General features: G+C 54.8%; 1 protein-coding gene and 1 long non-coding RNA gene across 9 annotated transcripts in view; both read right to left on the bottom strand.

The window, feature by feature from the left end:
- Positions 1-7,647: 7,647 nt before the first annotated feature.
- LOC119862904 lies at positions 7,648-9,931 on the bottom strand. The gene is made up of 2 exons (XR_005295419.2): positions 9,771-9,931; positions 7,648-8,701 (listed from the first exon to the last, which is right to left on the bottom strand). It is a non-coding gene; the product is annotated as an uncharacterized LOC119862904 (long non-coding RNA).
- A 4,397-nt stretch (positions 9,932-14,328) lies between these two features.
- LOC119862962 (hexosaminidase D-like) overlaps positions 14,329-26,402 on the bottom strand; it is a 31,711-nt gene continuing 19,637 nt past the window's right edge. For 5 of the 8 annotated variants that reach the window (XM_043493774.1, XM_038420532.2, XM_038420534.2 and 2 more), the window contains 7 exons: positions 25,861-25,932; positions 25,012-25,216; positions 23,755-23,837; positions 21,565-21,643; positions 19,620-19,721; positions 18,360-18,449; positions 14,329-17,041 (listed from right to left, as the gene is read on the bottom strand). In XM_043493774.1, coding sequence (XP_043349709.1) covers positions 16,858-17,041; positions 18,360-18,449; positions 19,620-19,721; positions 21,565-21,643; positions 23,755-23,837; positions 25,012-25,216; positions 25,861-25,932 — 815 coding nt within the window. In that variant the 3' untranslated portion in view covers positions 14,329-16,857. The other 3 variants (XM_043493772.1, XR_006274733.1, XM_043493776.1) reach the window with 3 other exon arrangements.

Here is a 26,402-nt window from a genome sequence, read left to right as displayed (position 1 = left end):
AGTCGCAGATGGGCCACGTGCCATTGTAGGCAGTCCCATCACACCATCCCCTCCATAAATTTATCAAGCTTAGTCTTGAAGCCAGTTAGGATTTTGTCCCCACTGCTCCCCTTGGAAGGCTGTTCCAGAACTTCACTCCTCTGATGGTCAGAAACCTTCGCCTAATTTCAAGCCTAAACTTGTTGATGGCCAGTTTCTAGCCATTTGTGCTTGTGCCAACACTGGCCTGTGACTTAAACAACTCCTCTATTTCTCTGGTGTTTACTGGGGGCTTCATTTGTCCACATGACCAAATCAGCACAGGGTCCGATGCAATTGCATCTGAATTAGCAGCAAAGATGGGGGTGGCGTGGGGGTGAGGGCACTACAGGTACTGGAAAGGCTCTGCTCCCCATTAACAAGGTTCTTCTCTGGTAGCCCTTCCTCCTCATGGTCTGTACTGGGTGTCGTGTTTTTATTGAGGATTGAGGGGCATGAACAGATCTCTGTGTGGGGGGAGCACAGGGGTGGAATGCGACAGGTAGACCAGGGGCTACAAGTCAGGATGGGGGGGCATGGGCCGAGCTGGGGTGCACAGGGATGGAATGTGATGGGCAGACCAGGGGCTGGAGGTCAGGATGGGGGGGCATGGGCCAAGCTTGGGGGCACAGGGGTGGAATGCGATGGGCAGACCAGGAGCTGCAGGTCAGGATGGGGGGACATGGGCCGAGCTGGGGGGCACAGGGGTGGAATGTGACGGGCAGACCAGGGGCTGCAGGTCAGGATGGGGGGGTATGGTCCAGGATGGGGGGGTATGGTCCAAGCTGGGGGGCACAGGGATGGAATGCAATGGGAAGACCAGGAGCTGCAGGTCAGGATGGGGGGTATGGGCCGAGCTGGGGGGCACAGAGGTGGAATGCAACAGGCAGGCCAGGGGGCTGCAGGTCAGGATGGAGGTGCATGGGCCGAGCTGGGGGGCACAGGGGTGGAATGCGACAGGCAGGCCAGGGGGCTGCAGGTCAGGATGGAGGGGCATGGGCCGAGCTGGGGGCACAGGGGTGGAATGCAACAGGTAGGCCAGGGGGCTGCAGGTCAGGATGGAGGGGCATGGGCCGAGCTGGGGGGCACAGGGGTGGAATGCGACAGGTAGGCCAGGGGGCTGCAGGTCAGGGTGGAGGGGCATGGGCCGAGCTGGGGGGCACAGGGGTGGAATGCGACAGGCAGGCAAGGGGCTGCAGGTCAGGATGGAGGGGGGTCAGCAGAGCACTGTGCTGGGGGGGGGCAGGGCTATGGACCAGGCCTGAGGAGCACTAGCAGAGTGGTGTGTGGAGAGCCCACTACTGGCCTAGTGGGGCTACTGTGGGCCACTACTGATGTGTACTGGCAGAGCCGCAGTAGGCATTTGCACTGGGGGGTTAGCTCCTGGCTCCCTTTCCCAAGCCCCACACTTGCTCAGACGTTTCCCTTTCAAAGCCAAGGCTCTGAAGTGCCCGGTCCGATCTCCTCTTCCCCTTTCCTTCCTTTGGCCTTGGCAGGCACAACACATCAGGGTTTGGCCGCTAATAATGTGGAAGAAGTGAGCAGGTTACAGTTTCCTTAAATAAAGTCCTGATTACTTTCTAACTTTCCACTTTTTTAGCCAGATGGCCAGGGACATTAGTCCATCTGCCTTTATTTTATTTTTTTTAAATGGGTGAGACATTAAAAGTGTGGAGATCAGAAAATGCTGCCAGGAATGTCCTAGTCTATAATGGACTAACAAGATGCTGAGAAACCTATTGTTCAACATGATTGACTAACGTACTCGGCCTTAATGCTCCAGTGAAGCCGAGTAAACATGGTGGTGACGTAAACACCCCACATGCATAAAACTGGGTGGAAACAAAACGAAGTTCAGCCAGACTTCTTTTCCGGGCCACCTGCCTTGCAGGAGCCTTGGTTGGTGGGGACCCTTTTGGAGTGTTTGCCCCTGGGGCTGGTGAGCTCAGGGGCTAATTGCCAGAGAATGTCTCCACTAATCAAGACTCCTGCAAGGCAGTTGGCCCAGAAAAAAAGTTTGGTTGAACGTTGTTTGTAACAGATTCTGAGTTTAATGCAGAAGGTTAATGGCTGCAGTGCAGTGGACTCGGGCTACAGCAGGTATTTGTCTGAGTTCAGACCCAGTGCCTATAACCTCAGCTAGAGCACACAGAGGGGGCAGCGAAGGTGTGAGTCTCAGTTTTAAACAATGACGACCTCTGTAAGCAGGACAAGGAAGCTTGACACTACCCGGGCATGCTGCAGCCTCCTTCCCTGGCCTCTGCCCTTCTCCACGCCAGCCCCCTACCCAGGCTGCGTGCCTTTTGGGCAGTACCCCAAGTACTGTCTTCACAGCACAGTCTTCCAGGACAGCTTCCCCCGCTCTCTGCTGACCCTTCTACCCTCAGTGCACCGTGTCTCTCGCCAGGATCTGTGCATGTCTTTCTAGGCCTCCTCCCTGCCCCACCCCCATTCCCACTTGGCAACCCATGGATTCCGGGATGAAAACAATTTCTAATCTGCCCTTTAATCCAGCAGCATATCGTTATGCTATTGGCTGCGGGATCTCTGGTTGCTGAGATCTCTTTCATCTAGCTCTGCAGAGCCAGGAGCTGCCTTCCTGTTCCAAGACAGCGTGTGCACGGTGTGGTCCATGTGGAATTCATCAGCAATGAGTGGTTTCAGGGGATCCTAAGTGCTGGCTGCCAACACCTTGTCATAGGGAATCACTGGCATCTTGTAGGTTGTAAGAAATCCTTCCTTCACTCTGAGCATCTCCTCTCAGGCCCCTTGTGTCTACAACAGTTTAGCTCCATCCCTGCTAGGGGCCTAGATTCAGCAGTGATGGGTACAGGAGAGACACCCATAACATGCACAGAGAGTCTGTCCTGATGTCTTCTCTCTCCATTTTGCAGTGGGACTGGATAGGTCTCCCCACTCCGGCTGGTGCCGCTATGACCAACTGACTATGCGCATCAGCAGGGTTGGCACTGGCAGTGCATACGCCCAGGCAGCAAGCCTTCCTCCTGGAGGCGTTAGAGGGCAGCGAATCGAGAAACCAGAGCAACACGATTCTCCATCAGCCAAACAGCGAGACTTTGAGCCGGGGGTGCACCTCAGTCCTGGGAGTAGCAGCTCTGTCACTGTCCCTTCGCCGCCCTTCCTCCACGGGTGTGACTGGGCCTTCGGTCCCCAACCCTGCCCTGCACATCTGGGCAAAATTAATTCCCGTGTGGCGAGAAAGCAAGCGGATCTGTGGCCCCACCCTGCTCAAGGAACGCCCAGCAGCACTTCCAATGCTTCAGTCTCGTGCCCTCGGCGATGCTCTGTCCACTCGCTCCGAACGTGACCATTTGCATGGAGTGGCTCTGCTGGGCTCGCAGAGATCTAGCAGATCTCGTATCTTAGATGGGCCCCTTGGTTCAGCCCACTTCTCTAGCCAGTCCTCGAGCTCTCCCTTATCTGAGCCTAAGCTCTCCGGGACTCGGCTGCCTCCATTCCTGTGTTGGCCTATCAGGCTGTGCCCCAGGCCTCCCTCACTCTACCCGTAATCACTCCACTGCCTGGCCTTTCGTAAGGGCCGTAACTCTGCATGCAGCAATGTTAACAAGGCCGGACCCTGCCCTCCCGCTCCGCCCCAGCCCAGGGGGAGGACAGGATTTACTGGGGGCTCTACGCGTGCAAGGAGGGTGAACTGAGGTCTGTGCAACGCTGATGGCACCAGCTCGGCCGACATGGGACTGAACCAGGGACCTCCACTGAAAACACACCTCTCTACAGCTTGAGCGGCAAGCCCAGGTGTTCCAGCTTGAGCCGAGACAGACACCCCCCCACTGGGGGTAAGGCACGGGGCACGCACTGACTAATGGGCTACACAGGCACCAATTCACCTGCCAGGCACCTGGTGCCGTCACTGCACAGTCCTTACAGAGCAGATGCCTCCACCTTGAGCATCTCTAAAGCCAGCTCTCCTCCCTCTCCAGCACTGTTCCCAGGAGCTTCCAGCCTCCCCCCCAAACCCGGGCTGTCTCTGAGGAATGTCATTCCCAGCCCGAGTCTGATCTTCCTGCTTCTAAGCCCATTCGCTGACTAGCCCTTCGGCAGCAAAGTCTTATCAGTACCCTGGCTTACCAGGGTCTCTCCTCTGATCAACATTGCAGCTGGCTTCTAGACATATAAAAGACTCCTCCGTGCCCCAACCCTGTGCTGGCCCAGGAACCATGGGATTCTGTAACAGCTTCACCTCTTTCCAGCTCTCCAAAAAGGCAGCATTCGTGTGATGAGTCTTGAGGTGCGTTGTCTCAACAGAACTGCAGAGATTCACGGGGCCCTGGTGTCACCTGTTGAGCACCACGCTGAAGGGAACTGCCAGCCTCACGCCTCGCCACAGCGTAACAGAGCCCTCACCACTCAGCAGAGTCCATATCTCACCTGTCCTGTCGTCCCTGCTATGCGGCATTAGCCCCGCGGACAGATCACTGCATCAGCATGGAAGGGAAGTAAAGGGGGGGTGGAGCCTGATGATGGGGAGAGCTTGGTGTGGAACAAGGAAGGCAGCCTAGTGCCTCTCCGGTCATGGACTTGTCTGATTCTAGGAATTCCCATACACACTCCAGCTAGCCTTGCTGCGAGCCCACGTCTCCTGGCCAGCAAGAGCCGAGTGGCGAAAGCAGAGCTAGCCCCGTGCTGACACGACTGAGCTGCTGGTACATTTGTGAGGAAAAGCACCGAGCATGTCGCTCCAGTTTGTGAAGTCCCAGCTCCCATTACTCACTATTCACGAGTACGTGGGCGAGCACCAGCTCTTTGGGAAAACGCTTGTGAAGCCACAGTTTGCACAAGTTTTCAGATAAGTGACAATTGGCACCAGGAAGTGCCTTGTGCATGAGTCTTTGATCGTTAGCCTCCTAATGTCCCAGTCAGCTAATCGGGGTGAAGACCAACCACCTCACTTGATGACTCAGTGAATAGCCCCCCAGTCGAGACACGGTTCACCCACAAGCTGTGAATGGCTAAGGCTGGGGCAGGAAGCTGGGGAAGCTGCCAGCCCCCTCTCACCATCTGGGGGCTTTGCAAACAGCCCTCGCCCGAGGCACAAATCGGCCAAACGGAGCCTCCCGCCAGCAGAGCTGGTCCCAGGCGGGAACCACCTCTCCCAAGCCAGTCTGGTAGGAGCTGCACCATGCTGGATTCAGCTGTGTCACCAGCCTTGGCCACTTGGTAGGAGCACGAGTGAGCTGATGCCTGGGAGCCCCCTTCCCTGGCTGAGCTGGTCGGACTCTCAGGGAGGCGCCATCATTCCAGGCTCAGCCGGTAGTTGCTACAATTACTTGGGCTCGCATGGGAGTCGCCTTCCTTAATGGGATGGGAGCTAAACCTGGCTCAGCTTAGTCTGGGAGTTGCCCTGTGCAGGTCCTGGCCGTCGCCCTGCTCCCCAGGCATCGCCTGAAATACAGCAGAGAAACAGCCTGGCAGCAGCTATTCAGCAAGAGCAAACACTCCAGCAGCCCAGCTAATGCTAGATAAACAACTGAGCAGTAATTACGGAGAGGAGCCAGCCCTGTCTCTGTGCAGCAAAAATCCCAGCTGGCCACAGAGCACCACTGGTTATGCCTTCTGCGGCTGGGGCAGCGGGAGGGAGCGAGGAGGATGGAAGGAAGGGGCAGGCCAGAGGGGAATTCTCTTCCACATGCTCTTTCCCAGGGTGAATCAGTCTGTGGACACAGAGGGATTCTGCTTGGTAACTTGCCTGGGTCTGGTGCCAGCCTGGCCTCTGAACTGACAGTCCCACGATTGTCAGGGACTCAGATTGGGGGTTGGCTGCCCACTGAGGTCAGATCCTGAATGCAGGGTTAAATTAAACGCATAAACTACACTCCATTGGGTTGGAAAGACCCTGGCTGGACCTCTTCTCCCCCTGCTCCCATGGCTGGAGTGATTTCGTGGTCCCAAACCAACCCCACCCCTGGGCTATCTCTGCTAACAGCCACCCCTCACCACCTTGTGCCAGCACTGAGCTGTCCCTTCAGAGTGTTTTGCCGACTATTGAATCAGGATTGGGCTTGCAGCCGTTTCACCCACTCCTTTCTCTTGTGCCCTCGCTGCTTAGTAAGAGTGAGCAGCCCCTGTTCTCTTTAGGCCATTGCTCGCCAAGCTGAAGGCAGTGGGGTTGTGCCAGGGTAACTTGGCTCAGTAACTGGTCTCCCGCAAGCATCCGTTCTCCCCCCTGAACTGAGCCAGTTATTGTTTTAAAGGGTGTTCCAAACCTTTCTGCATGTTTGTGGCTCCCCTCCCAGCTCCCTCCTGTTCCTGTAAGTCTAAACAAAAACAAAACTGACTGTACTGAGGCATAGTCCAGGCCAAGCCGAGAGGGAGTTTGGAGTGAGCGAGACAGTGGGGAGATAATTTACATCGTGCCCATAATTTGTGGGGCACTGAATGGAAGAAATGGCATTTCTGCTCCCAGATCCTCCGGGCTCTGCCTGTCTGACACAGCACCGATGGAAATCAAATGTTTTGTCAAGAACCCATTGGATGAGGGACCACTGCTCCAGACGTGGTCATATCAAACTTGCCCCATACGTTTTGTACACGCAAGCTTTGATAAATCCTGACATCAACAGAAAAATCTTAACAATTAACAAGGAGTGACTGGCCCAGTGGGCAAAGCATTAGACTGGGATTCAGGAGCCCTGGGTTCTATTTCTAGCTCTGCCAGTGACCTTGGGCAAGCCCCATGCCCCCTCTGCACTGTTTCCCCTTCCCTCGTTTGTGTGCTTTATCTATTTAGACTGTAATCTGTTTGAGAGCTGGACTGTCTTTTACTAGGGCCCACATCCTCCAGGTATTTGGATCCTAACAGCAATTGATTTCAGGTGCTCAATGGATGGTAGGAGCCTAAATCCCTTAGAAGTTCTGGGCCTGTGTGTCTGTACATCACCAAGCACAAGAGGGCCCTGATCTTGGCTGGGGCCTTCAGACACTATGCTAATGGTAATCATAATTTTAACAAAGAAAACATGAACATTGTAAATAAAAGCCATCACGCTGGAGTGGGTGAAAGCTAAACACTGAGCTCTGAGAAGCTGAATGTGAAAGCCACTAAGCAAAACTGAAAGGGCATATAAATAACAGCGAAACTGACTTACAATGTTTCCCTCTGTAGAAGCTGAGAGAGATGTATAATTAACAGAATAAATAATGGCAAGACAGGGGAACCTGCATTTTACATATTCATTCACTTCTAATAACCCAAGGGGCCAGAAGCTGGGAATGAGTGAGGGGGGATGGATCATCTGATGATTCCCTGTTCTGTTCATCCCCTCTGGGGCACCTGGCACTGGCCACTGAAAAGAGGATACTGGGCTAGACGGACCTTTGGTCTGACCCAGTATGGCTATTCTTATGTTCTTAGGGTGTTTTTAGTAACATAAATAACAAAATGGGCTTGGTCCCAATACAAGAGTTTTTAGCTGACAATGTGCCTTAAATACAAATCAGAAATTCATTACAATATTTATTCCATCTCAAAGCTAGATAAATACCAGTGAAGGATGCTGCCCTTATGGAAAGGAAGCAGAGCACATACTGGGTGGGAAGCGTACCCAGTGCATGGATTATAGATTAAAAGTAGACGAAGGAGAAACTAAAGAGGTTTCATTTTCCATTAGGACATGTTTTTAGTAACATTTGAAATATGAAAATTCGCTCCTCATTATCCTGTTTCCTCTGTCTCACACTATGATCAGAGGCTGTTTGAGCACCAGCTGGCATTTCAGGCTATAGTCTGGCTTTCAAGCGGCAGGCTTTAATGGGACACACAGCACGTTCCTTCCCATTGTTAGATACCCCTTGGATTATTGGAACAGAAAGAACGCTAACGTTCTGTTGCCTTTCCCCAGCAATGCTGCGTGACTGGGAGAACATCACTCTGCCAGGCTGGCCAGTTTCCCCTTCCCATGCACCAGCCCAGCACTGCTTTTGGGTCTGGGCTACTGCCGCCTCAGAAGGTAGCTTGGATATTGGCCTGTTTTCACCGACAGGTAAACAAATCATGAAAACATTTCTCTCCAGCTCACATTTGCACACTTCCAAGTGCCACCTCTAGCCTAGCTGGGCTGCATCCCTTTCACGGTTAGCAGTTGCACATGGCTTTGTTTTAGGTGCTAGCAGCCTCTCCCAGGAAGAGATTGCCCGTGACAAGATTCGTGCTTAAAGGGAAATTTTGCCCACTGGGCTCAGCTCAGTGATTGGGCGAGTCTCCGACCACTTCCCACCTGGAAACTGAATTTGTGATCCGACTTGTTCCATCCGAACCCCCAGCTGCAGGTGGCCATCCTGCTGGAAAGCAACAGCTTAGTCGATGCTGCCAGGGGAGGGGGGAGCCCAGCATCACCAGGGCCGGATTTAGGGGCAGGCAACCACCTGGGGTGCCGGGCTTGGGGGACCCCGGGCTCAGGCTGCTGTTTGGGTTGTTAGCCACAAAAGAGAAAATAGAATGTTTGAAGTAAAATGTTCCTGGTATTCCGGGTGTGGATTCATTTTTCCATGAATCTCCTAGAACGTTCTGGACCTTTGTAGAATATCATGGAACCTTCCAGACTTTCTGAGAATTACACTTTCCTCGAATCTCCGAGAACGTTGTCAGCCAGGCCCTTGTGGGTATACCAGGGACGGGGCATCGCCAGTCAGTCAGGGAAATGGGCTACAAATGCAATAAAAAAAAATAAAGTATTCAAAAGTTTAACAAATTGAGGGTGGTGGGAGCGAAGACGCCCCTCACCTAGGGCGGCATTTGGTCTAAAGCCAGCCCTGAGCATCACAGATTGAATGTGAGAATTTCAGACCTAATCCGTCTCCTCCATCTCTCCAGTCCTGGCCCCTGGGGGCCTCTGCAAGATTGCTCCCTGTCACCATCCCTCAACAACCGGGTCCTGCTCTTGTATGGTGGTGACAGATGCATTTGACTGGAAACCTGTCTCCCTTTGGCTTTAATAGCCAGAGCAAGTCCTTGACCATTTGCATTTCCAATACTGTGATCTCGTGTCAGCAGGATGCTGAGCTGGCACAAGCAACAGGATTTTGGGGGGGGCGATGGGGGTGGCTCTGACTCAGCAACTGATGAGCCAGCCCATCCTCTGCAGGTAGGAGTGGGAAGCAGTTGCCCAGCCCCATCTTAAGGCAGCTTGGGGGCCTGCAACTTATAAGGAATGCATCCGATGAAGTGAGCTGTAGCTCACGAAAGCTTATGCTCAAATAAATTTGTTAGTCTCTAAGGTGCCACAAGTACTCCTTTTCTTTTTGCGAATACAGACTAACACGGCTGCTACTCTGAAACCTGTTATAAAGGGATGGACTCTTACTATAGGGCTGCACCCCATGCCCTGCTCCCAGGAACTACTCCCAGTTTTGAGTGTGGAGGGCAAGGCTGGGGCGCTGACACTCTGGCATGATGGTACAGCAAGGGAGCTATAAAAAAAGCACACAGCAGGCTCTATCCCCCTCCATCTCCTGCTGGGGGGCGATGTGAAGGGCCAGTCCATGCACTGCATGGGAGCGGACATTCCTCTGAGATACACCATGGGGGTGATGCTCAGATGGGCCCAGCACCTCGGCTGAAGTCAACAGGACTGACGCATGCTCAGCACCTTGGGAAGGCAGGCTCTGGCTGTGCACATACTGCCAGCCAGGCTGGCAAAACCATTATATCCTTAGGGCACAACCACCATGTTTGAGGTCTGCTAAACCCCAGCTAGGAGCCTTTTCTAACTCACCCTTACAGCTCCGAGCAGTGCCAATGGAGATGGGCACATGGACGTCTGCCCCCTGCCCCCACTGGGCAGAGCCATAATCCAGATAGTTCCCAGCATGTTAGAGAACAAGGGAAAAGCTTAAGCAGCAGAAACTGGTGGCAGAGCCTTGTTTATTCAGCTCCCAGCCTCAGCTGGCCAGTTTTAAACAGGCTCCTCCCTCTTTAGCAGCAGAATGCAGATTTCCACCTAGCCCTGGCATGCTGTTGTCCTTAAAGAGCCAGGACAGCTGGAAGAGGGCACAGGCCTGGGAGCATGGGGCATTTCACATGCTCAGCAAAGCAAGCGCTTGGAGCAGGTGCGCTGCATCGAGTCCTCTTCCTGCTGTGGCTGCCACTTCTGCTGCCTCCTTCAGCCCACAGCTGCGCACGGCTGGAATGCTGAACGGCCCCAACGTCAAGGGGAACAAGGATACCACTCACAAGGGATCTGTGCCCCTGTATTGGTGCCTCACTCCATGGCCAGCTGCAGCAATGTCTCTGTTCTGCTGTCCACATGCTTGGTGCATACAGCTACTGGCAGTGCTTCCAGGTTTGAATGGCCGCTGGCCTTAGACACAGACTATCTGCCTGGGCTTCTCTAGGTCCCTTCCTTCTTTGACACCTGAACCCCTCCATCCCATACAAAGCTGCCCTTGGCCCACTTTTATTACAGTCTGCTATTTCCATCAGCATCCCTGGGTCAGAGGCCAGAGCTAGAGACACTCTCAGGTTTGTATCGCTCAGTTGCACATCACTTGACATGTCCTGCTCTGCTCCAAACCCTGTGTCCTTCAGAGTTGCAGGAGGCTGGGAGCTGTATCAGCTCAAGCAGCTCTCAGGGGAATTGCACGGAGGGCAGAAAGCAGGATTCAGTTGTGATTCCATGCAAGCTCCTTCTCTTCAGGTTCTCGGGAAGAGACTGAAATGTTCCAAGCAAAAGCAGCAGCAGCCGCTGACTAGGACATCGCACCTTTCCCTGCTACCCACACCTACAAGCACAATACTGGCCCCAGCCCCGTGCTGAGCAACTCCCACTGATGTCAAGGAAAGACCCTTGGCAGAGGGTGCCTGTGTGATCAGTGGAATTATATGCTGTGTATTCAGGAGTGCATGGGGGCCACTCCTATTTCTTTTGTCCTTTGCAGCCCCCAGTCACTTGAAAGCTCCCTCCAAGTGCACCTCACTGGAGCAGCTGTGCCCTGCTCTGGCACAATCGAAGCCACCTTTGTTTTGGATCCTCCATTCAGTTGATTTTGGAAACATCCCAACATCCACGCAGTTACCTGCAACAAAAGGCAAACCTCCCAGCTAACCTGTGTATGTGATGCAGGGCTTTGTAAAACCCACACAGGCTAGGCTGTTCTTCATAAATCTTCATTTCCAGCCCTAAATAGCATGCACTGATGCTGGGAGCTGTTAGAGGGCTGTTCCTCCTCCCCAGCAGGAGCTGCATTTCAGTGACGATACACTCTCTGACCACAGGCTGGGATCCTCGTGACCCAAGAGCTAGGGTTTGTTTGTAACCCATTCTAGCTTTATCCCCTAGACTTGAACTCTCTCTCTCTCATTAAATACATTGATTGTACATTTTCTCTAACCCAGCCCAGTGCTTTGACTGAATTGACACACTTGTTAAGGCCAGCCACGAGATCAAGGTGCGGGTTCAGTCTCTTTAAAGGAGCAGCAAAGCGAATTACATCTGTGAGTGGGCCAAGAGAGGCAGTTTTAGGGAAATTTGGGGTGAGTGGTGTTGGGGTCATTCTACAAACAGTAACTGGGTGGTGGAAGCTAAGGGGAGGGGGGACTGTCTTTTGGCTATTGGGGGGCAGGCTAGGGGCCATAGCAGCCGGGCATTGCAGGTGATGACAACTCCTCACTGACTTGGGTTGAGCCCCAAAGCCTGGCCCTGGCCTGTGGCCGCAGGAAGAATAAGCACAGGGAAAATTCTCACCAGCACCATTGTGGGACAGAAGAGAGACCAGGCTCTGCCCCCCACATGGCAGGGTCCCACAGCCATGGTACCTGCCTAGCACTAAGCAGAGAAGGACTCTGCCTTACAGGCCTCCAGGGCCACGGATCCAGCTTATTTGTCTTTCCCAGCCTAGGAGCAAAGGCAGGGCTGGCAAGCCAGGGGCAGGCTGGTGCCATGGGCTGCCGGCTGTGGAGCAGGGAGCTCACCCAGCTCATCCCAGCCTTGGCCTTGCCCAGAACATGCAGCAGCTTGAGGGGGTTGGAAGTACGTCCTTGCTCAAACCCTCCCCGAAGAGAGCCTGGAGCTCAGGGGCTCCCTCGCTGCTGTTACAGACCTGTTCAATGCCCAGAACTGACCCACAAATCTGCCCCCCCCCCCGGCCTCCCAAAAAGAGGGTGCTGGGGAATTTTAGCCTTAGGTTCCCATTTCATCCAGAGGACAGTCGTTCTGGAGCAAGGGCTGTTCTCTCCTGTCCCCAGGAGCCACGCAGAGATGATAAATGGGGAGCGCTCTCCTTGCCCCTGAGCCCCCCTTGCTCTCCCCCGCTCCTGGCTGCAGCTGTTAAGGCCTGGGCTGGATTGGCTCACCCCTCCATGGTCTTCCCAGTGTTGCTGTTGGATATGTCCCCCCCCCCGAGGGCACGCTGCCCTTGGAAGGGATGCCCAGCCTGAGACACGGTTCTCTCCCCAGGGACAATGATGGTTCCCTTAGCTCCGAGGCCTGCACGGGCCAGAGTAACAAAGAGCCAGCTGGTTTTTGCAGCCCAGGCCTTTAAACAAGGCTACACCTACCTCTGGCGCTTCAACTAACCAGGGCTCAGGCATCAAGTGGAGGAGACCGAGCTAAACCCCACAGGCCAGCAGAGAGCGGCTGGATCTTGTTTCCTATGTTTCCTGACATGCCACCAGCCAGGACAGCGAGCGCTGCAGGGAGCTTAGAGATGCCGATCAGCTGCTGTCCCCTCCCTTTAAGTAGGGGCTTTTCTGCAACCCCTCCACCCATTTCTACTGATGGCGTTGGCACAGGGAGAGCTTTGCAAACAGCCTCGTGGCTCAGCAGTGGTGCCTGCGCAGGCCCAGTGCCCCCGACTCCAGGTCACACATCCTCTCTGGGGGTAACACAGGCATCCCCAGAGCAGCACGGGAGGCCGGCCCAGGGTGGACACCCTGCCAGGAGCACCCCAGGGTTATCACGGCGCAGGCAGGAGGCAGCTCCTGAGCAGCCAGGCCGTCAGGCTCCCAAGCGCCCGGGCCAGCCAGGAGAGCAGTGGCTGCGTGTCGGCTCCGACGCTTCCCCCTGCTTTGCTGGGCAGCCACGCTGCAGCCTTTCCAAGCGCCCATTGTACCGCTGGCGCTTGGCAGAGCAGCTCAGAGGCCCCCAGATCTCAGGTACCTGGGAATCACCTTGCTGGCATCCATGGAAAGAACAGCGTACCTCTTGGCTGAAAAATCCCTCCAGCTCATCACACCAAAGAGTTGCAGCTTCGGGGGGAGGGGTCAGAAGCAGTGGGGCTGGAACTAGGGGTACAGGGGGAGTGCAGCTATCCCCCCCGCCTTCATGTTGTAACAAACACCAAATAGATGGTTTCCATCCGCAGCACCTCTGGACCTGAGCTGTGTGAAGCACTTCAGCGGGGAACAGCCTCAGCTGTACATGGGTTTTTTTTTTCCCCACCAAATGCATCCGATGAAGTGAGCTGTAGCTCACGAAAGCTTATGCTCTAATAAATTTGTTAGTCTCTAAGGTGCCACAAGTACTCCTTTTCTTTATGGGTTGAGCAGGCAGCCTCGGGGGGAGCGCCCCCCGTTCACATTTAGAGGGGGCTCCTGGAAGCAATGAACAAATATGTGCTGGATCAGAGACAGGCAAGGTCTAGGCTGGTGCTGGGCAAGTGCATCATAGTTCTCACACCCCTCAGTCCTAGCCTGCAACTCCCTGGCTATCCGAGCCCTAGGCTCCCCTCCACAGCTCTGCCAGTGCCCTTCAGTCCTGACCCACAGCCCCCGGCTATCCCAGCCTCCCCATAACTCTGCTGCTGACGCACCTTTCGCTGTTCCGGGATCCTCACGCACGGCTCCCATCCATGACAGCAGCAGCCAGAGACAGTCTAATCCTGGGCCTGGAGGCTGCCACCCCTGGCCAATAGCATGGTAGTTTTCTGGTGAAACAGAGCCATGACCAGCCAGGGCTAAGTCTGTGTCTGTCGATGCTGCAGTCAGAGGGGTGATTGCAGCACCTGGGGACACACACCAACTCAATTACAGATGGCTTAGGCGAGTACCATAGCCGCAAAAACTCAACAGCACAAGGTCAAGCCCACCCGGGACCCTGTGTACCCACTCGGACAGCTAGGCTGCAGTCCACGCTGTTGTGGTTTACCACCCTTTCAGCCTGCAACCAAACTGGGATTTGAACCTAGGCTCTCCTGGGAGAAATGCCCATTTAGCACTAATCCGCTGTGCAGCAGAACCCTGTCCTCAGCCCAGGGACTGTTCCCAGAGAGAAGGAAGAGGCCCAGAGGGGGCAGTAGAATCGGTAAGAGGGACTCTAGCCACAAGTGACCATTTGCTGCATTTCTTAGGAAAATATTTTATTGTGGAAGTCGGTATTACATGAGCTTTCTATACAGTATAAAAACAAATTAGGCTCAATATATTAAACCAAATAGATCCACTGGCAAACAGGTGTCCTCTCCATATAGTCATGCAGGCATCGGATCCAAGTGTCACTCACTGTATTATAGCAACATCAGCTAGTGCAGAGACAGTGGCAATGCGAGAGAAGACTGGGTTATTGCACAGTGTCTGCCACCTTCCCTGGGGAAAAGAAACATCCCACTGTACTACAGCCCACAGCGAGAAACTGCGAGGGACCCTAGCCCTGTGACTGGGAGGGAGGGCAGGCGGGGGCAGGTCACCATACATCGCACAGTTCATTTTTGATTGTAACCCCATTGTTTGCAATAAGTTCAGATGTTTGAGATCAGGGTCTCCCACCCTGGACTTGCCCTTTACTCCACAGATCAGAAGCCACCAGAGTCCCCTGCCCTCTCAAATGGAACCAATATGAATACAGCTGCTTGCACAGATTGCTGCTACACCGAGTTACTACACAGTAATTAGGTCAATACGTTGGTTCTTGCACCGGCATCAGTGAAGGGAGTTATCACAGTCTGGGGAAGCGTCTGGATCCAGTGTTGCTGAGGAACCAGCAGGGGGAGCTCACACACTGGGTTTTTGTCAGTCCCACCAATGCAGCGAGAACTCCCAACTCTAGGTGGATTTAGTGCCCCCAGGCCAACCCCCAGCAGGTTCTGAGCTCTCCGATACTTGGTAGTGTCTCTAATTTGTGTCCCGCTGTAAGGCCCAGGGTCGGTCACCATCCCCAGTAGATGGAAGGCTCCTGCTCTGGGGCATTTATTTGCCAAAAGAAGACCCTCTCCCTGCAAACCCAGCATTGTCTCTGGAGGAGCCTCCCAAAGCAGGAATTGTTCAGCATTTGCCTAACCCTTCCCCAGACTGCAGCGGACACCACGCTTCAACATTTCCCAGGTTTCTGAACGGGGGAGCCCTGGTGCAGAAGAGCAGCGGCTTTCCCCAGGGACTTGCCTGGCCCGTGAAGATCCGAAGGAAACAGATCGTGGGCATCAGATCTCAGCGTTCAAAATAGATACCAGTAGCTAAGGGGATGTCTACCCTGCAATCGGAGGAGCCACTGCAGCTCAGGCAGGCTTATGGGAGGTAGCTTTGACCTCGCTTATGCAGCTAAAACAGCAGTGAGGCCACAGCAGCACGGCTTCAGTATAGGCTGGACACACCAGTCCAGACTGCTGGCTGCGTACTCACATTGCTAGCCCACCGCACTGCAGCTTTACTGCTACTTTTAGCCATGCTAGCAAGATTAGAGCCCGAGCGCCAGTGACAACCGGGACTGCAGTGCCAACAGAGGGTCACGGTGTGGTTTTCAATGGCGCTCGGCATGACTCTGTACCCGCTGCAGTCGGGGATGTTTTACCAGGGACGTGCCCAGCAGGAGCAACGCCAGCTCCAAGACCTTTGGAAAGCCCCGCTCCAAACAGCCCAAAGCCTAAGCAAGTCATCTTCAGATTCACCATTGCTACTGGGTCAGTGCAAGCACTAGACAGCGGCCCAGTCACCTCACTGGCACGGAGGGCACAGATACACCTATTTTCTATGGGTCACCAATCTGCGACTAGTGCAAAGAGCACAAAACCTTGCGTGACACCCCCTCTCCCCCCAGCCGAGGCTCAGGGAACTGCTCTTCCCCGAGTGGCCAGAGTGTTGGCAGAGACCCAGCTCCCCCTGAGGAAAGGCTCCCTCTCAGATGCACCTGCACTTTGGGTCACCAGGAAGCAGACGGGGGTCTCTGTCCCAAACGGGCTGGTCGCTGCCAGGAGAGCTTTCCCGTGAAGGGCCAAACAGCTCCCATTGTTACGGCTTCACAGAGCGCCAGGCTGGGGACGGACCCACCCCTGGGCCCCTCGAAGAAGGTGGGGATGGCTTTCCTTTCCTACCTGGTCCCACAAAGAAGGGGGATCCACGGAGCAAGTCTGCACTGCCAGAGCCATGGACTCCCGGACAAGCGTAGATGGGGGCTGAAAGGCAAGCCAGCCCCATCCCCCCTCTCCTGGGGGAGCCGCAGTGACAGCGTGATCCTGGGCACGCAGGGAAAAGGGCACTGCTCTGAGGTTGGAGAACGCATTGTGGCCACAGGGCTCAGATGGCCAGCGACTCGCTGGCTGCACCTGCTGTCTGGGACAGGAGCTGCCGTGGCTCTGAGCAGGCAAGCCCAAGACATTAACAGCTGCCCAATCCCAGAGGCTCCCCCCATGGCCTCGCTCATTCTTTTCAAAGATTATTTTAGGGACTAGTGTGAAGAGGGGTTGGAACAGAGAAGTCCAGTGGCCACTTCTGCAGCGAGAGGGAGCCAGGAAACAAGACTGGGCTGGGGGGTTGCTAATGGACTATGACATGGGGAAATAAGCTCCAGCCAGAGTCACCATATTCCTGGCAGCTCAAGTCCACTGTGCGGTGAAATTAGGCTCCTCGCTGCAGCAAGCCAGCCTGGGCTCCTGCTCCTACAAGGCTTTGGGCTTGGCATTCAGGCGGATGATCTCCCTGTAATCCCGGACAAACTCCCGCAGCCGGTCCATGTAGGGATTGACGTTTTCCTCCATCCACTCCTCCACTGTGTCAGGGAAGTAGATGCTTTCCAGCTGGGAGCGGAAGTTCTGGATGAAGTTCTCCCAGTCCTCATAGACCCTGGCGGCAGAAGGCGGCAGCGCGTCAGAGCCAGGAGCCTGAGGCGTTTGCAGGGGTGCAGGCTGATTAACCACCATTGCCATGGGGCCCTGAGCAAGTCAGAGGGGCACCATCGACCAGACGAACCCCACAGCATCACACCTGCTATCACCAGCCTAGCTCCTGCCATGGAGAGATCTCCCCATGGACCTAGGCTTTGCTCTGCACAGTGCTCCGGGTACAGGTGAAAGGCTCCGTTCTGTGAGCTCCTCCCGCCCCCACCCCCAGCCACGGGGGCAGAGTCCTTTCAACATAGCAGGGGGCAACTGCATTGCCATGGCAACCAGCGGGGGCTCCGGGGCAGGCCCAGGCCCCCACACTCTTTTGGAAGTTGATGATGCCCCGTGAAGGCCCACAAGACCCCTGGGTGGAAAGTCCTCCTCCCCCTCCCTGCTTTACAGAGGGGCAGCCGAGTCCAGGGAGGGGCAAGGGTTGGTCCAAAGTCACTTGGGAAGCTTAAGCCAGAGCCAGGCCTCGGGCCCTGGTCTCCCAGCTCCCGGCTCAGCTCTCCTCCCGTCATTTTAGACCTAACTGCCCGGTACGTAACCGGCCCCTGCCCCTCCGGCCCCAGGAAGGCAAGACTGGGCTTTGTGGGAGTGTCCCCTGCCGGCACGCCATCGCCACGTCAAGAGACCCGGGGGCCCAGTGACCTCTCGCGGCGGGAAAGAGGCCACTGGTTCTCCCAGGAGAGCAGCAGGCCATTGCTGTGACCATTGCTGCACTAGGAACCCCAGCCCTGGGCCACACCCAGCGGCCAGGACTCCGCTCGAGTTAGGGCAGCCGCTTTGGATGCGACATCCCCAAAGGGGCCAAGGGAAGCTGCCCCCTCCACCCCTCAGACAGGGAGAGGGGTTGGGTGGGGATCAAGGTTCAGGCTTGTGAGAGAGCAGCCCCGGCTCTCAGCAACACAAGCAACCTGGTTTGGGCACTGCCTTCGCAGGGCACATGGCACTCCCTCCATGCGTGCCCTCCCCAGGGCTGGGACAGGGCAGGCCCATACTGCCCCTCTCAGCCCCATGCCCGTTCTCACAGGGCGGAGTTCCGATTCCTGCTCAGTGGGGACCTTGAGTGCGGAGGCCTCACTCGTGGCGCAAGGCCTTCACCCCGCCTCGGAGAAGAGCCCCGGGAAGGCGAGCGCTTGCTTCTGTTCCCCTTCCCTGATGGGAAGCAGGGTGAAGCCTGGCCAGGAGCCCATCACCACACAGAGACTCCGCCAGGCACCCAGTGGTACGAGTCCCATCTACCCGTCCCCAGAGCGGACCAAAGGAGCCCCACGTACTTCAACACCTTGCTGCCGAAGTTCTCCAGGTTGAGCGGGTTACCAAACTGGTACTTCCTGTGGTATGGGCTGAACCAGCCCTTGATGGAGCTGATGTGAGACACAAACGGATCCCACCCCAGAAACACCAGATTAATTATTTTGCAACTACGCCTCTCACTCTAGCAGGTCTCGCCAGCAAAAGCTAACCCTGGTGGGGGAGCCCCGTAACAAATCGCTAGAAAACTGGACTACAGGCAGGCCTAGCAGCAACATCTCTACTTGAGGGTTGACCAACACTCTCCACTTGCTTATAACTTTGCCAAAAAGACTAGCTGTTTGGGCTGAAGTTTCCCAAGCCAGGCACCTGCCTCAGGCAGAGTTTTTATATTAAAGTTTTAGCAAAAAGGGTTCCACTGTTTGTAGTACGTGATTAGGGGAAAAATACGTTAAGCTGGGTTATATATTTAAAAAAAAAAACCAAATAAAATCTGACCACCTTTTTCCTTGAGAAGCTCCAGCACCTTCATGCTTTGGGGCAGGGATTTGAAATGTGGCAGGGGTGTTGCCCTGGTGTCAGGGAGGTGCCTTTTGCCATTCCTGTGAAAAGCTACCCAAATTTGGCCAAGTTATAAGCCTATGAAAAAATAAAATCTCAGTTTGCTCGTGCTTGGTAGAGACTTGTTAGAGTTCGGCAGCTAAATTCTCTAAAGCTTCCATGTGTACTGAGCATGCTCCATCCCCACACAGCTCCTAGTGCAATTGCACTATGCCCACAGCGCACCTGAGCATGCCTGGTCTTGAGGCTGCAGGGGCTTAGCAGGACTTTTCCTGAAATTGCTCCCCACAGCAGCTGAGGGAGGCTGTGGTGCTGGGCACAGAAACAGAGCAAGCAGCATGTCTCCCCCATGCACTTAATGCAACCCCTGCTGGCGCCCAGGAGGAATAAGGCTGACTCGAATGCCAGAGGGGACTAGAGCTGGAGTGGGGCATGCAGTGGAAAGGGGAGATTAGGACAAGGACCCTGAAGGGTGGAGGCCTGGCAGGGAAAGAGACTGAAATCAGCCAAGGAGCTGGGCAAGGAGCCTGGGATTCTGCACACCTCTGAACAAAAGCTAGACGTAGCAGAGACCAGAGAGGAGCTCCAGTAAACACCCCCTCCCCCCCCACAACAACCCCGCCCTTTGGGTTCAGCACCCAGACTCCAGCACACCTTGACATGAGCCAGGAGACTAGGGTAGGGTACAGAGCCCAGCTTCCAGCCCCATAGCACCCAGTTACCTTTCTTCCTCCAGGACTTTCGCAATGCTCTCTTTTAACTGGCTATTGATTTGCTCGACCATGCGATAGATTTCAGAGCCTGGAAATGCGCCATTCCCATCACTAGGAGAAACACAACAGGAGCAGACGTGAGCCATGGGACAGTTACTGATATCACCAAGGAAGCAGATCCCCAAATCCCCATTTGCTCTCAGAGCTGATACAGGGGACTTTCCATTTCATCCAAACGCTGGTTAATGCGACCAACCTTTCTGGAACCAAAGGACACCCAGCTTCCTACTTCACACTTGCTGGACAGCCACTAATTCATCCCCACCAAGCCTTTTTGGTCTGGGCCAATGGCAATAGAAAGTTGCAATTTAATTAATAAGGACGTGGGCAAGTTCCAAGCAAGACAGGAAAGACGAGAGACCCCCAAAGACCACCGATGACTTCACCTAAGCTCTGTGTCAGACACAGCAGGTCCTGTTCTGTGCCAGGGACTGGGTCATTATGTGGAGAATAGGCTCAAATAGATGGGGAGAGACTAGATCACACTAAGAGGACAGCCCTGTGCATGGACTGATAGACGATAGGGATATTGGTTACACAGTTCTTACTGCAGATGTTTTAGGTATGTAAAACAAAGGTGCTTGCCATATTATGGAGATATTTCCTTTCTGGATGCTGTCTGAGTTACTCAGCTGCCCGCCTCCCCCCCCCAATCACCAGTGTCTGAGCACCTCAATATTGGATGTATTTACTCACACAGCACCCCGTGAGGCAGGCAGGGCTGTTGTCCCCATGGCATAAATGGGAATGGCAGCACAGAGAGGCTAAGTGACTTGCCCAAGGTCACACAGGCATCTATGGCAGAGCAGGGGAAAGAAGCAGAGTCTCCCAAATCCCAGGCTATCTAACGACTGCAGCCTCTGAATGCAAGAGAGTTCCTCCTCCCCCCAGGTGTTTTACCCGCTAGAGCATCACAAGTGGCGTGGCTGGACTGATCCAGCCCCGGATGAGAAGCCTTTTGTCATTAGCTGGAGTTGCAGTCACATCAGTGAAGGAAGGATCCTAAGAGCCAGACGACTCCTGGAACTCAGAGTTTGGGTGTTAGAACATCAGCACCAGGGCAAGACTTTTGATTATCTTGCCGTTAAGGTGCCTTTAGAGAGACTCTAAACAGAGGAGCTTGGATCCACCTCTCACACACATTTTGCCAGAGCTTTAAAGGGCTACAGAGGCTGCCAGAAATGAATTGAACCACTAGCCAGCAGCCACTACAAGACAAGCACTAAATTCAGGAGAGTAGCACTCTAATGCAAGGAGGTGCTAACCGCGGGGTGCCTGGAGACCAGGTTTAAAGTGATGCCGGGACAACTGCCCGCTGGACCGAGGCACCAAGTGGGTCACAGGAGAGGGCAGGGGGAGATACATAGAGGCTGTTGAGGCATAGGCGTGAGATGCCTGCACACCAAGCACCTCCTGCCGACGAGTCCAATGGGCATGGAACCTGGATGCTTTGGAGGAAGGGTCACCACTACGGAAGCAGCAGCTAAAACATAGGATTGGTGGCTTAGACAGAGAAGAAGGGCCTAGTGGGTTAGGGCACTAGTTTGAGATGCAGGAGACCCACACTCCCTGTGACACAGCGGGAGCGGCTCACTCAGTCTCTCTGTGCCGCCTGGCCCCATCCGTACAATGGGGATATGGCCCGGCCCTGCCTTGCCTCGGGGTGGGGTCAGACAAATGCCACAGACACACACACACAGGAGGTGCAGCAGGCTCCTGGGATGTGCTGGTAACACCCCACAAACAAGAGTTAACAGGAGGCCTAGGGGACCCAGCAGGCCAGCTGGGCTCCGTGACGGCTCAGCACAGCCCAGGAGAAGCACTCGGAGCCACAGCTGACGGGCAGCAGCCCGGGGAACCAGCCAGCAGGAACAGACTGGCCTGAGCAACGTACCACATGCTCTTCTCGAGATGGATCTTCTGAAAGCCCAACATGTCCAGGATTTTCTTGTTGGTTGCTTCAGTAAATCCACCTAGAGCGGGAGGAGATGACACACGGGTTAGTGGAAGGGGAGAGGACAGGCCAGAGCAGGCAGGCAGAAGCCCTGAGAGGGAGTCTAAACTTTACCCAGATGGGGGCTGTACTGGCAGCTTGCTCGGAGCTCAAAGGGGGGGGGGGAACCTTCATCTTTAGGTCATGTTTGCACATGGCGCTGGGGGTGTGGTCCCCATCTGAGGGGACACACCCGCGGTAGCACTCATCCAGCCAGCGTGGCAAGGACAGTAGTGTAGCCAGAGGAGCACAGGCAGCAGTGGGAGGAACCTGTCTGGAACCCCTTGGTACGTGCTCGGGGTGGCCAGCCCCTCTGACCACTGCCCATGCTACCAGGGGTCCACTATGTGTAGCATGTGCCAGCTGAATGAGAGCTACATGGGCACATCTCCACAGGCTGGGAGCTGCCCACACACTAGGGAAATGGGAGGCACGTGGGAGGATGCACTGTGGCTGCCCCTGTTATAAAGGGAAAAACAAATACCCAGGAAAGCACTGTGAGCATCAAGCCACAATAGGCCAAATGCATAGGACGGATTTTGTACGTCCTCTGAAGGAACACCAGCTACTAGCCAACCCCAGCGCCTGCCGGGCATACAGACTTCCAGCCCTAGGCATCCGAGAGCCTTTGGAACACTAGACACTGCTAGCTTGTTCAAGGGGCTGTGTCTGGGGAACCCCTTGGCCAAATGACCTCATGTTTCCCCCACCAGCCCTCTCCCTGGTCCTGATGTGGCACAGCGATTCTGGAAACAGTCAGAGAATGCATGGGGATGGTACAGCATTCTGAAACACCCGCTCTTGGACAGAAAGCTCTGCTCAACCTGATCTGTATAGTAGTGCGCGCACACATAACCCCCCCCCCCATAGGAAGAACATCTTAACTGTGATCACTTAATAAAAATAGCATGAAGGACCAAAATGCCCCCAAAAAGCTCAATACTATTTTACAGGCAATCTTTACCCTCCTGGCTGTCAACATGTCGGTTCAAGGCCAAACCAGTTGCTTTTCCAGGACAAAATATTTATCCATCAGGGAAACACACATCACAACTGCATTGCTCAACTAGTGAGCAACACTCCTGGAATGAGCAGCGCTGCATGTATTTAGCAGGCAGGCTGGGCTGAGGCCACAGAAACATGGAGTATCTTGCCAGAGAATTGCATAATTCTGGTATTCCTCCTCTCACCACAGGAACGCCAAGCTTGGTGGGCTAGGAGTTAAGACATGGTTGTTTTAATCCCAGCCCTCACACTGACGCACTGGATGCTCCTGGGCAAGTCACTAAGGGCTGGTCTACACACACTATTGGTACAGCTTTACCTACGTTGGTTCGAAACCTGGATAGCTAAAGCTGCACAACACCCTAGTGTAGACAGATGGAGTTACACTGGTATGAAGGGTGCACATACCAGTAGAGCTCATTCCTGTAAATTACGGGCGATAAGCGATATACGTTTTTTATATATATAAAAAACGTATAGCTCCCTATAATGATAGAGGCTGAGTGATACCTCATTGATGCTGGTGGGTATGACAGCTGCCTTTCATTCAGGGTAAGTGTGAGAAGCAGCCAGAAAGCCAAGGAGGCATCCAGAAAAGCACTGGGAATGTGGTCCCAAGAGAGTGCTTTTAAAGCGGAGTGCTGGCTGGAAAGAGGCTGGGAGTGGTGAGTAATGACACTGCCTCCTGTTTGATTCCTTCTGTATCCAAGGAAGCAGAACTTTGTAAATATTGCCGAGAAACACCCAACTCCTTAATCGATTTTGCCTCCTAACAAAAACAACCCACAAGACCTTGAACACTGGCTAACTGCTTGGGTTAAAAGGGGTAACTATAGATCTCATACACCTAGAGGAAACAGTTAAAAATTAGTACAAAAAACTGTGTTTAGACCAAGTCTTAGAGGAAGCCAGAGATTAAACCGCACAAGGGGTCAGTGGTAGACCCAGGAATAGAACCCAGGAGTCCTGACTCCTAGTCACCTGGTCTAATTGCTAGACCATGCTGATTCTCATGTTAGAGAGCTGGGTTAATTCAGGCTTGGTGACGCCACCCCATGCTATATGCCCTGGCAGCGAGCTCCTCACCGTTCACTAGCGTCTGCAGACACATGGCCAGGGATGGGATCCCCACCGGCAGCAGCTCACACAGCACGGAGTAGTGATCGTACCTGCGGGGAAAGGAGAGCAACAGCACGTGGTCACACTGTGGACCCCCTGCCCATCAGTGTTCTGCTATCCCAACCCATCACCCTCTGCCAGCTGTTCTGCCATCTCACCGCAGTCCCTTGGTACCGCACTGGGAGGCGGGCGCACACACAGCAGTGGTGGACAGCCCCAGATCCTTCCACTGATGATCTGTAGGGTCCCTAAGCTGTCCTGAGCCCCAGCAGGAATCCCCAACTCCCACTGCCCTGAGGGATTCCTGCCAGCCCTGCAGCTATCCCTGCCCCTTTCTTGCCAGAGCTCCACACCAGCTTCTGCTCGTCCGTGCCGCAGGCAGCCCCTTTGAGAGCCGTTCCAGCAGGCTGGTGCACTGGTGCTGCAGGGCATGGCCACGGGCCAGAAGAGGAACATTCTGCAGCAGCTGGCGACTTCTCCTGCTGCACAGCCTAGGATTCCAGGAGCATTTCTATCTAACCAGGGCAGGAGATTTGGTCAGGAAAAGCAGTAACAGCAGGAGAAGCAAAGGAAACTGTGCGGGGGGCGGCAGTGAGAGAAGTATAGGGCTGGAGCTGGAGATGGGATGGACCTGGGAGGTCCCCAGCTGCCCATCAGGGCAGTGCTGCTCCCTATTAGAGTTCTCTCCAGTCCCCAGCATGGCAGCTTTCACCCTTCCCCTCAGGAGAAGGGATCTTCCCGCAGGTTCAGTCTGTTTTGCCCCATTTCTCTGGATGCCGTTGCCCCTAGTTACCTCCCCCTCTCCCCCGCCTTGTATCACCTGCTGTGACATGACCCCTCGCTTATTTCCAGACTAATGGACCCTCCCCTCAGCCACCCAGCCAAGCTGGGACGATTTTGGTCTCACTCCCCCGTAACCCTGCCCCCCCAGCTCACTAATCCTGTCCGATGCTCTTCTCTGAGCCCCTGGCAGGTCATCGGGATCTTCCCACTCAAGGGTCACCCCGGCCGAAGGCAGCGTCCAGCTGCGGCCATGGCACAGCAGAGCGAGCAAAGCCTGGGACTGCTCTCATCTCACCCTCCCTCCACCACCCCCCCCCAACCTCCCCTGCAGGGGAGAGGTCACGTTCTCGGCAAGCAGTGTGTGTTAGACTGGCGCTCGCTCAGAAGCGGAGGGACAGCTGTTCCCCCTGCCACCCTCCAGTCCCTAGTGCAGGGCCTCACCTTTGCCACCCCGTGAGCGCAATTCCCTGGAACTTGATGAATGGGAACTTGGACATGGCCTGGATCACCTTCAGCCAGCTCAGGTGGTTTTTCAGGTGGTAATTTAAAGGGGTCCAGGCCTGCGCGGGGCCGGTGGTGCCTTTGAAGGCACTTGCGAACCACACTGATTTGAAGCCACTGTCTGCATACTTTGAAATAAACTTTCCTAAGAGAGATGGAGATACCATGATCAGCAAACAGCTGGAAAACATCTGCCAGTGCCAAAAGGCTGAGCTTCAATACAGCACTCCCAAAGTGCTACCGCAGAGTGCCCCTGGAGGGCATCAGCCACGGGCCCCACACAGACCCATCAGCACCGCTGAGGCGGAGACACACTGGTCCTGTTGCAAGCCGTATTCATGGGCACACGCACCAGCCTGAGAACTAACACAATTACCCACCTATCAGTTCCTCTTGTCTGGGGCTGGCAACAGGATGCTGGCGGGTGGCTCAGAGGTTTGTTAGGCTCCATCCTAGATCCTACGCTACCTTTAGGTAACCGGTTCAAATGTGACCCAGACTAGCAAAGAGTAAGAGGGTCACCAGCTGACAGCCCCATGGCAATAAAATGGAGGGACTCTGCCGACCTCCTAGGCACCAGGGGTCCATGGCATAAAAGTCACAGTCACAACCGGGACAAAGGGAAGGACATCAGCAGGGCAGGACAAAAAGGAAACGTGACCCTGATTTCCATGGTGCCGTCCCCAGCTTACACCAGGGCTCAACTTGGCCTTTAGCCTCCCGACATGCAATCCGGCAAGTCTCCCAAAGTAGCTCATGGATGAAACCGTCACAGGCTCTGCCCCTTACCTATCTGCTCAGTGTCAAAGTCTGGGGCGTAAAACCACAGCACTGGGGAGGCATGCTTCGGTATGCCAGACTCTGCAGGACAAAAAAAAAACCCAGAGGGGAGAGAATGCAACAGCATCTCTGCCAATAGCTCCAGGGGAGGAGAGAGAAGGCTGGTGGGGAAACCCTCCCCACAACCGCATTCCACCAGCCCAGACCCCCTTGCTCCCTACACGAAGAGTTGGGGTGACTGTGTGCAGGATACACAACTCCAAACTGCACAGATATGAGTGAGTCCAGAAGCGTTTCACACCTTGGGCGGGAACCCGGGTGCTGGCGGGGGGGGGGCAACAGGGGATCCTGGCCCCATCACTATTAAAAAGCAATGCCCCCTCCCCCGACAGAAGCAAGCAGGGGCATGGCCTCAGGGGAAGGGGCAGCCTGAAAGGCAGGGCCATGGTTCTGGCACCTGTGGCCCCCCACTTTTTAGGGGGCTTCCAACACCACAAACCCCCAGGAGACACTCTAGTCTCAGTGCTACACTTTCTCCACTGCCCTGCCCA

This window comes from Dermochelys coriacea, chromosome 10, assembly GCF_009764565.3.
Source record: "Dermochelys coriacea isolate rDerCor1 chromosome 10, rDerCor1.pri.v4, whole genome shotgun sequence".
Taxonomy (NCBI): Eukaryota; Metazoa; Chordata; order Testudines; family Dermochelyidae; genus Dermochelys; species Dermochelys coriacea.
This window is presented reverse-complemented; position numbering and strand designations above follow the sequence as displayed.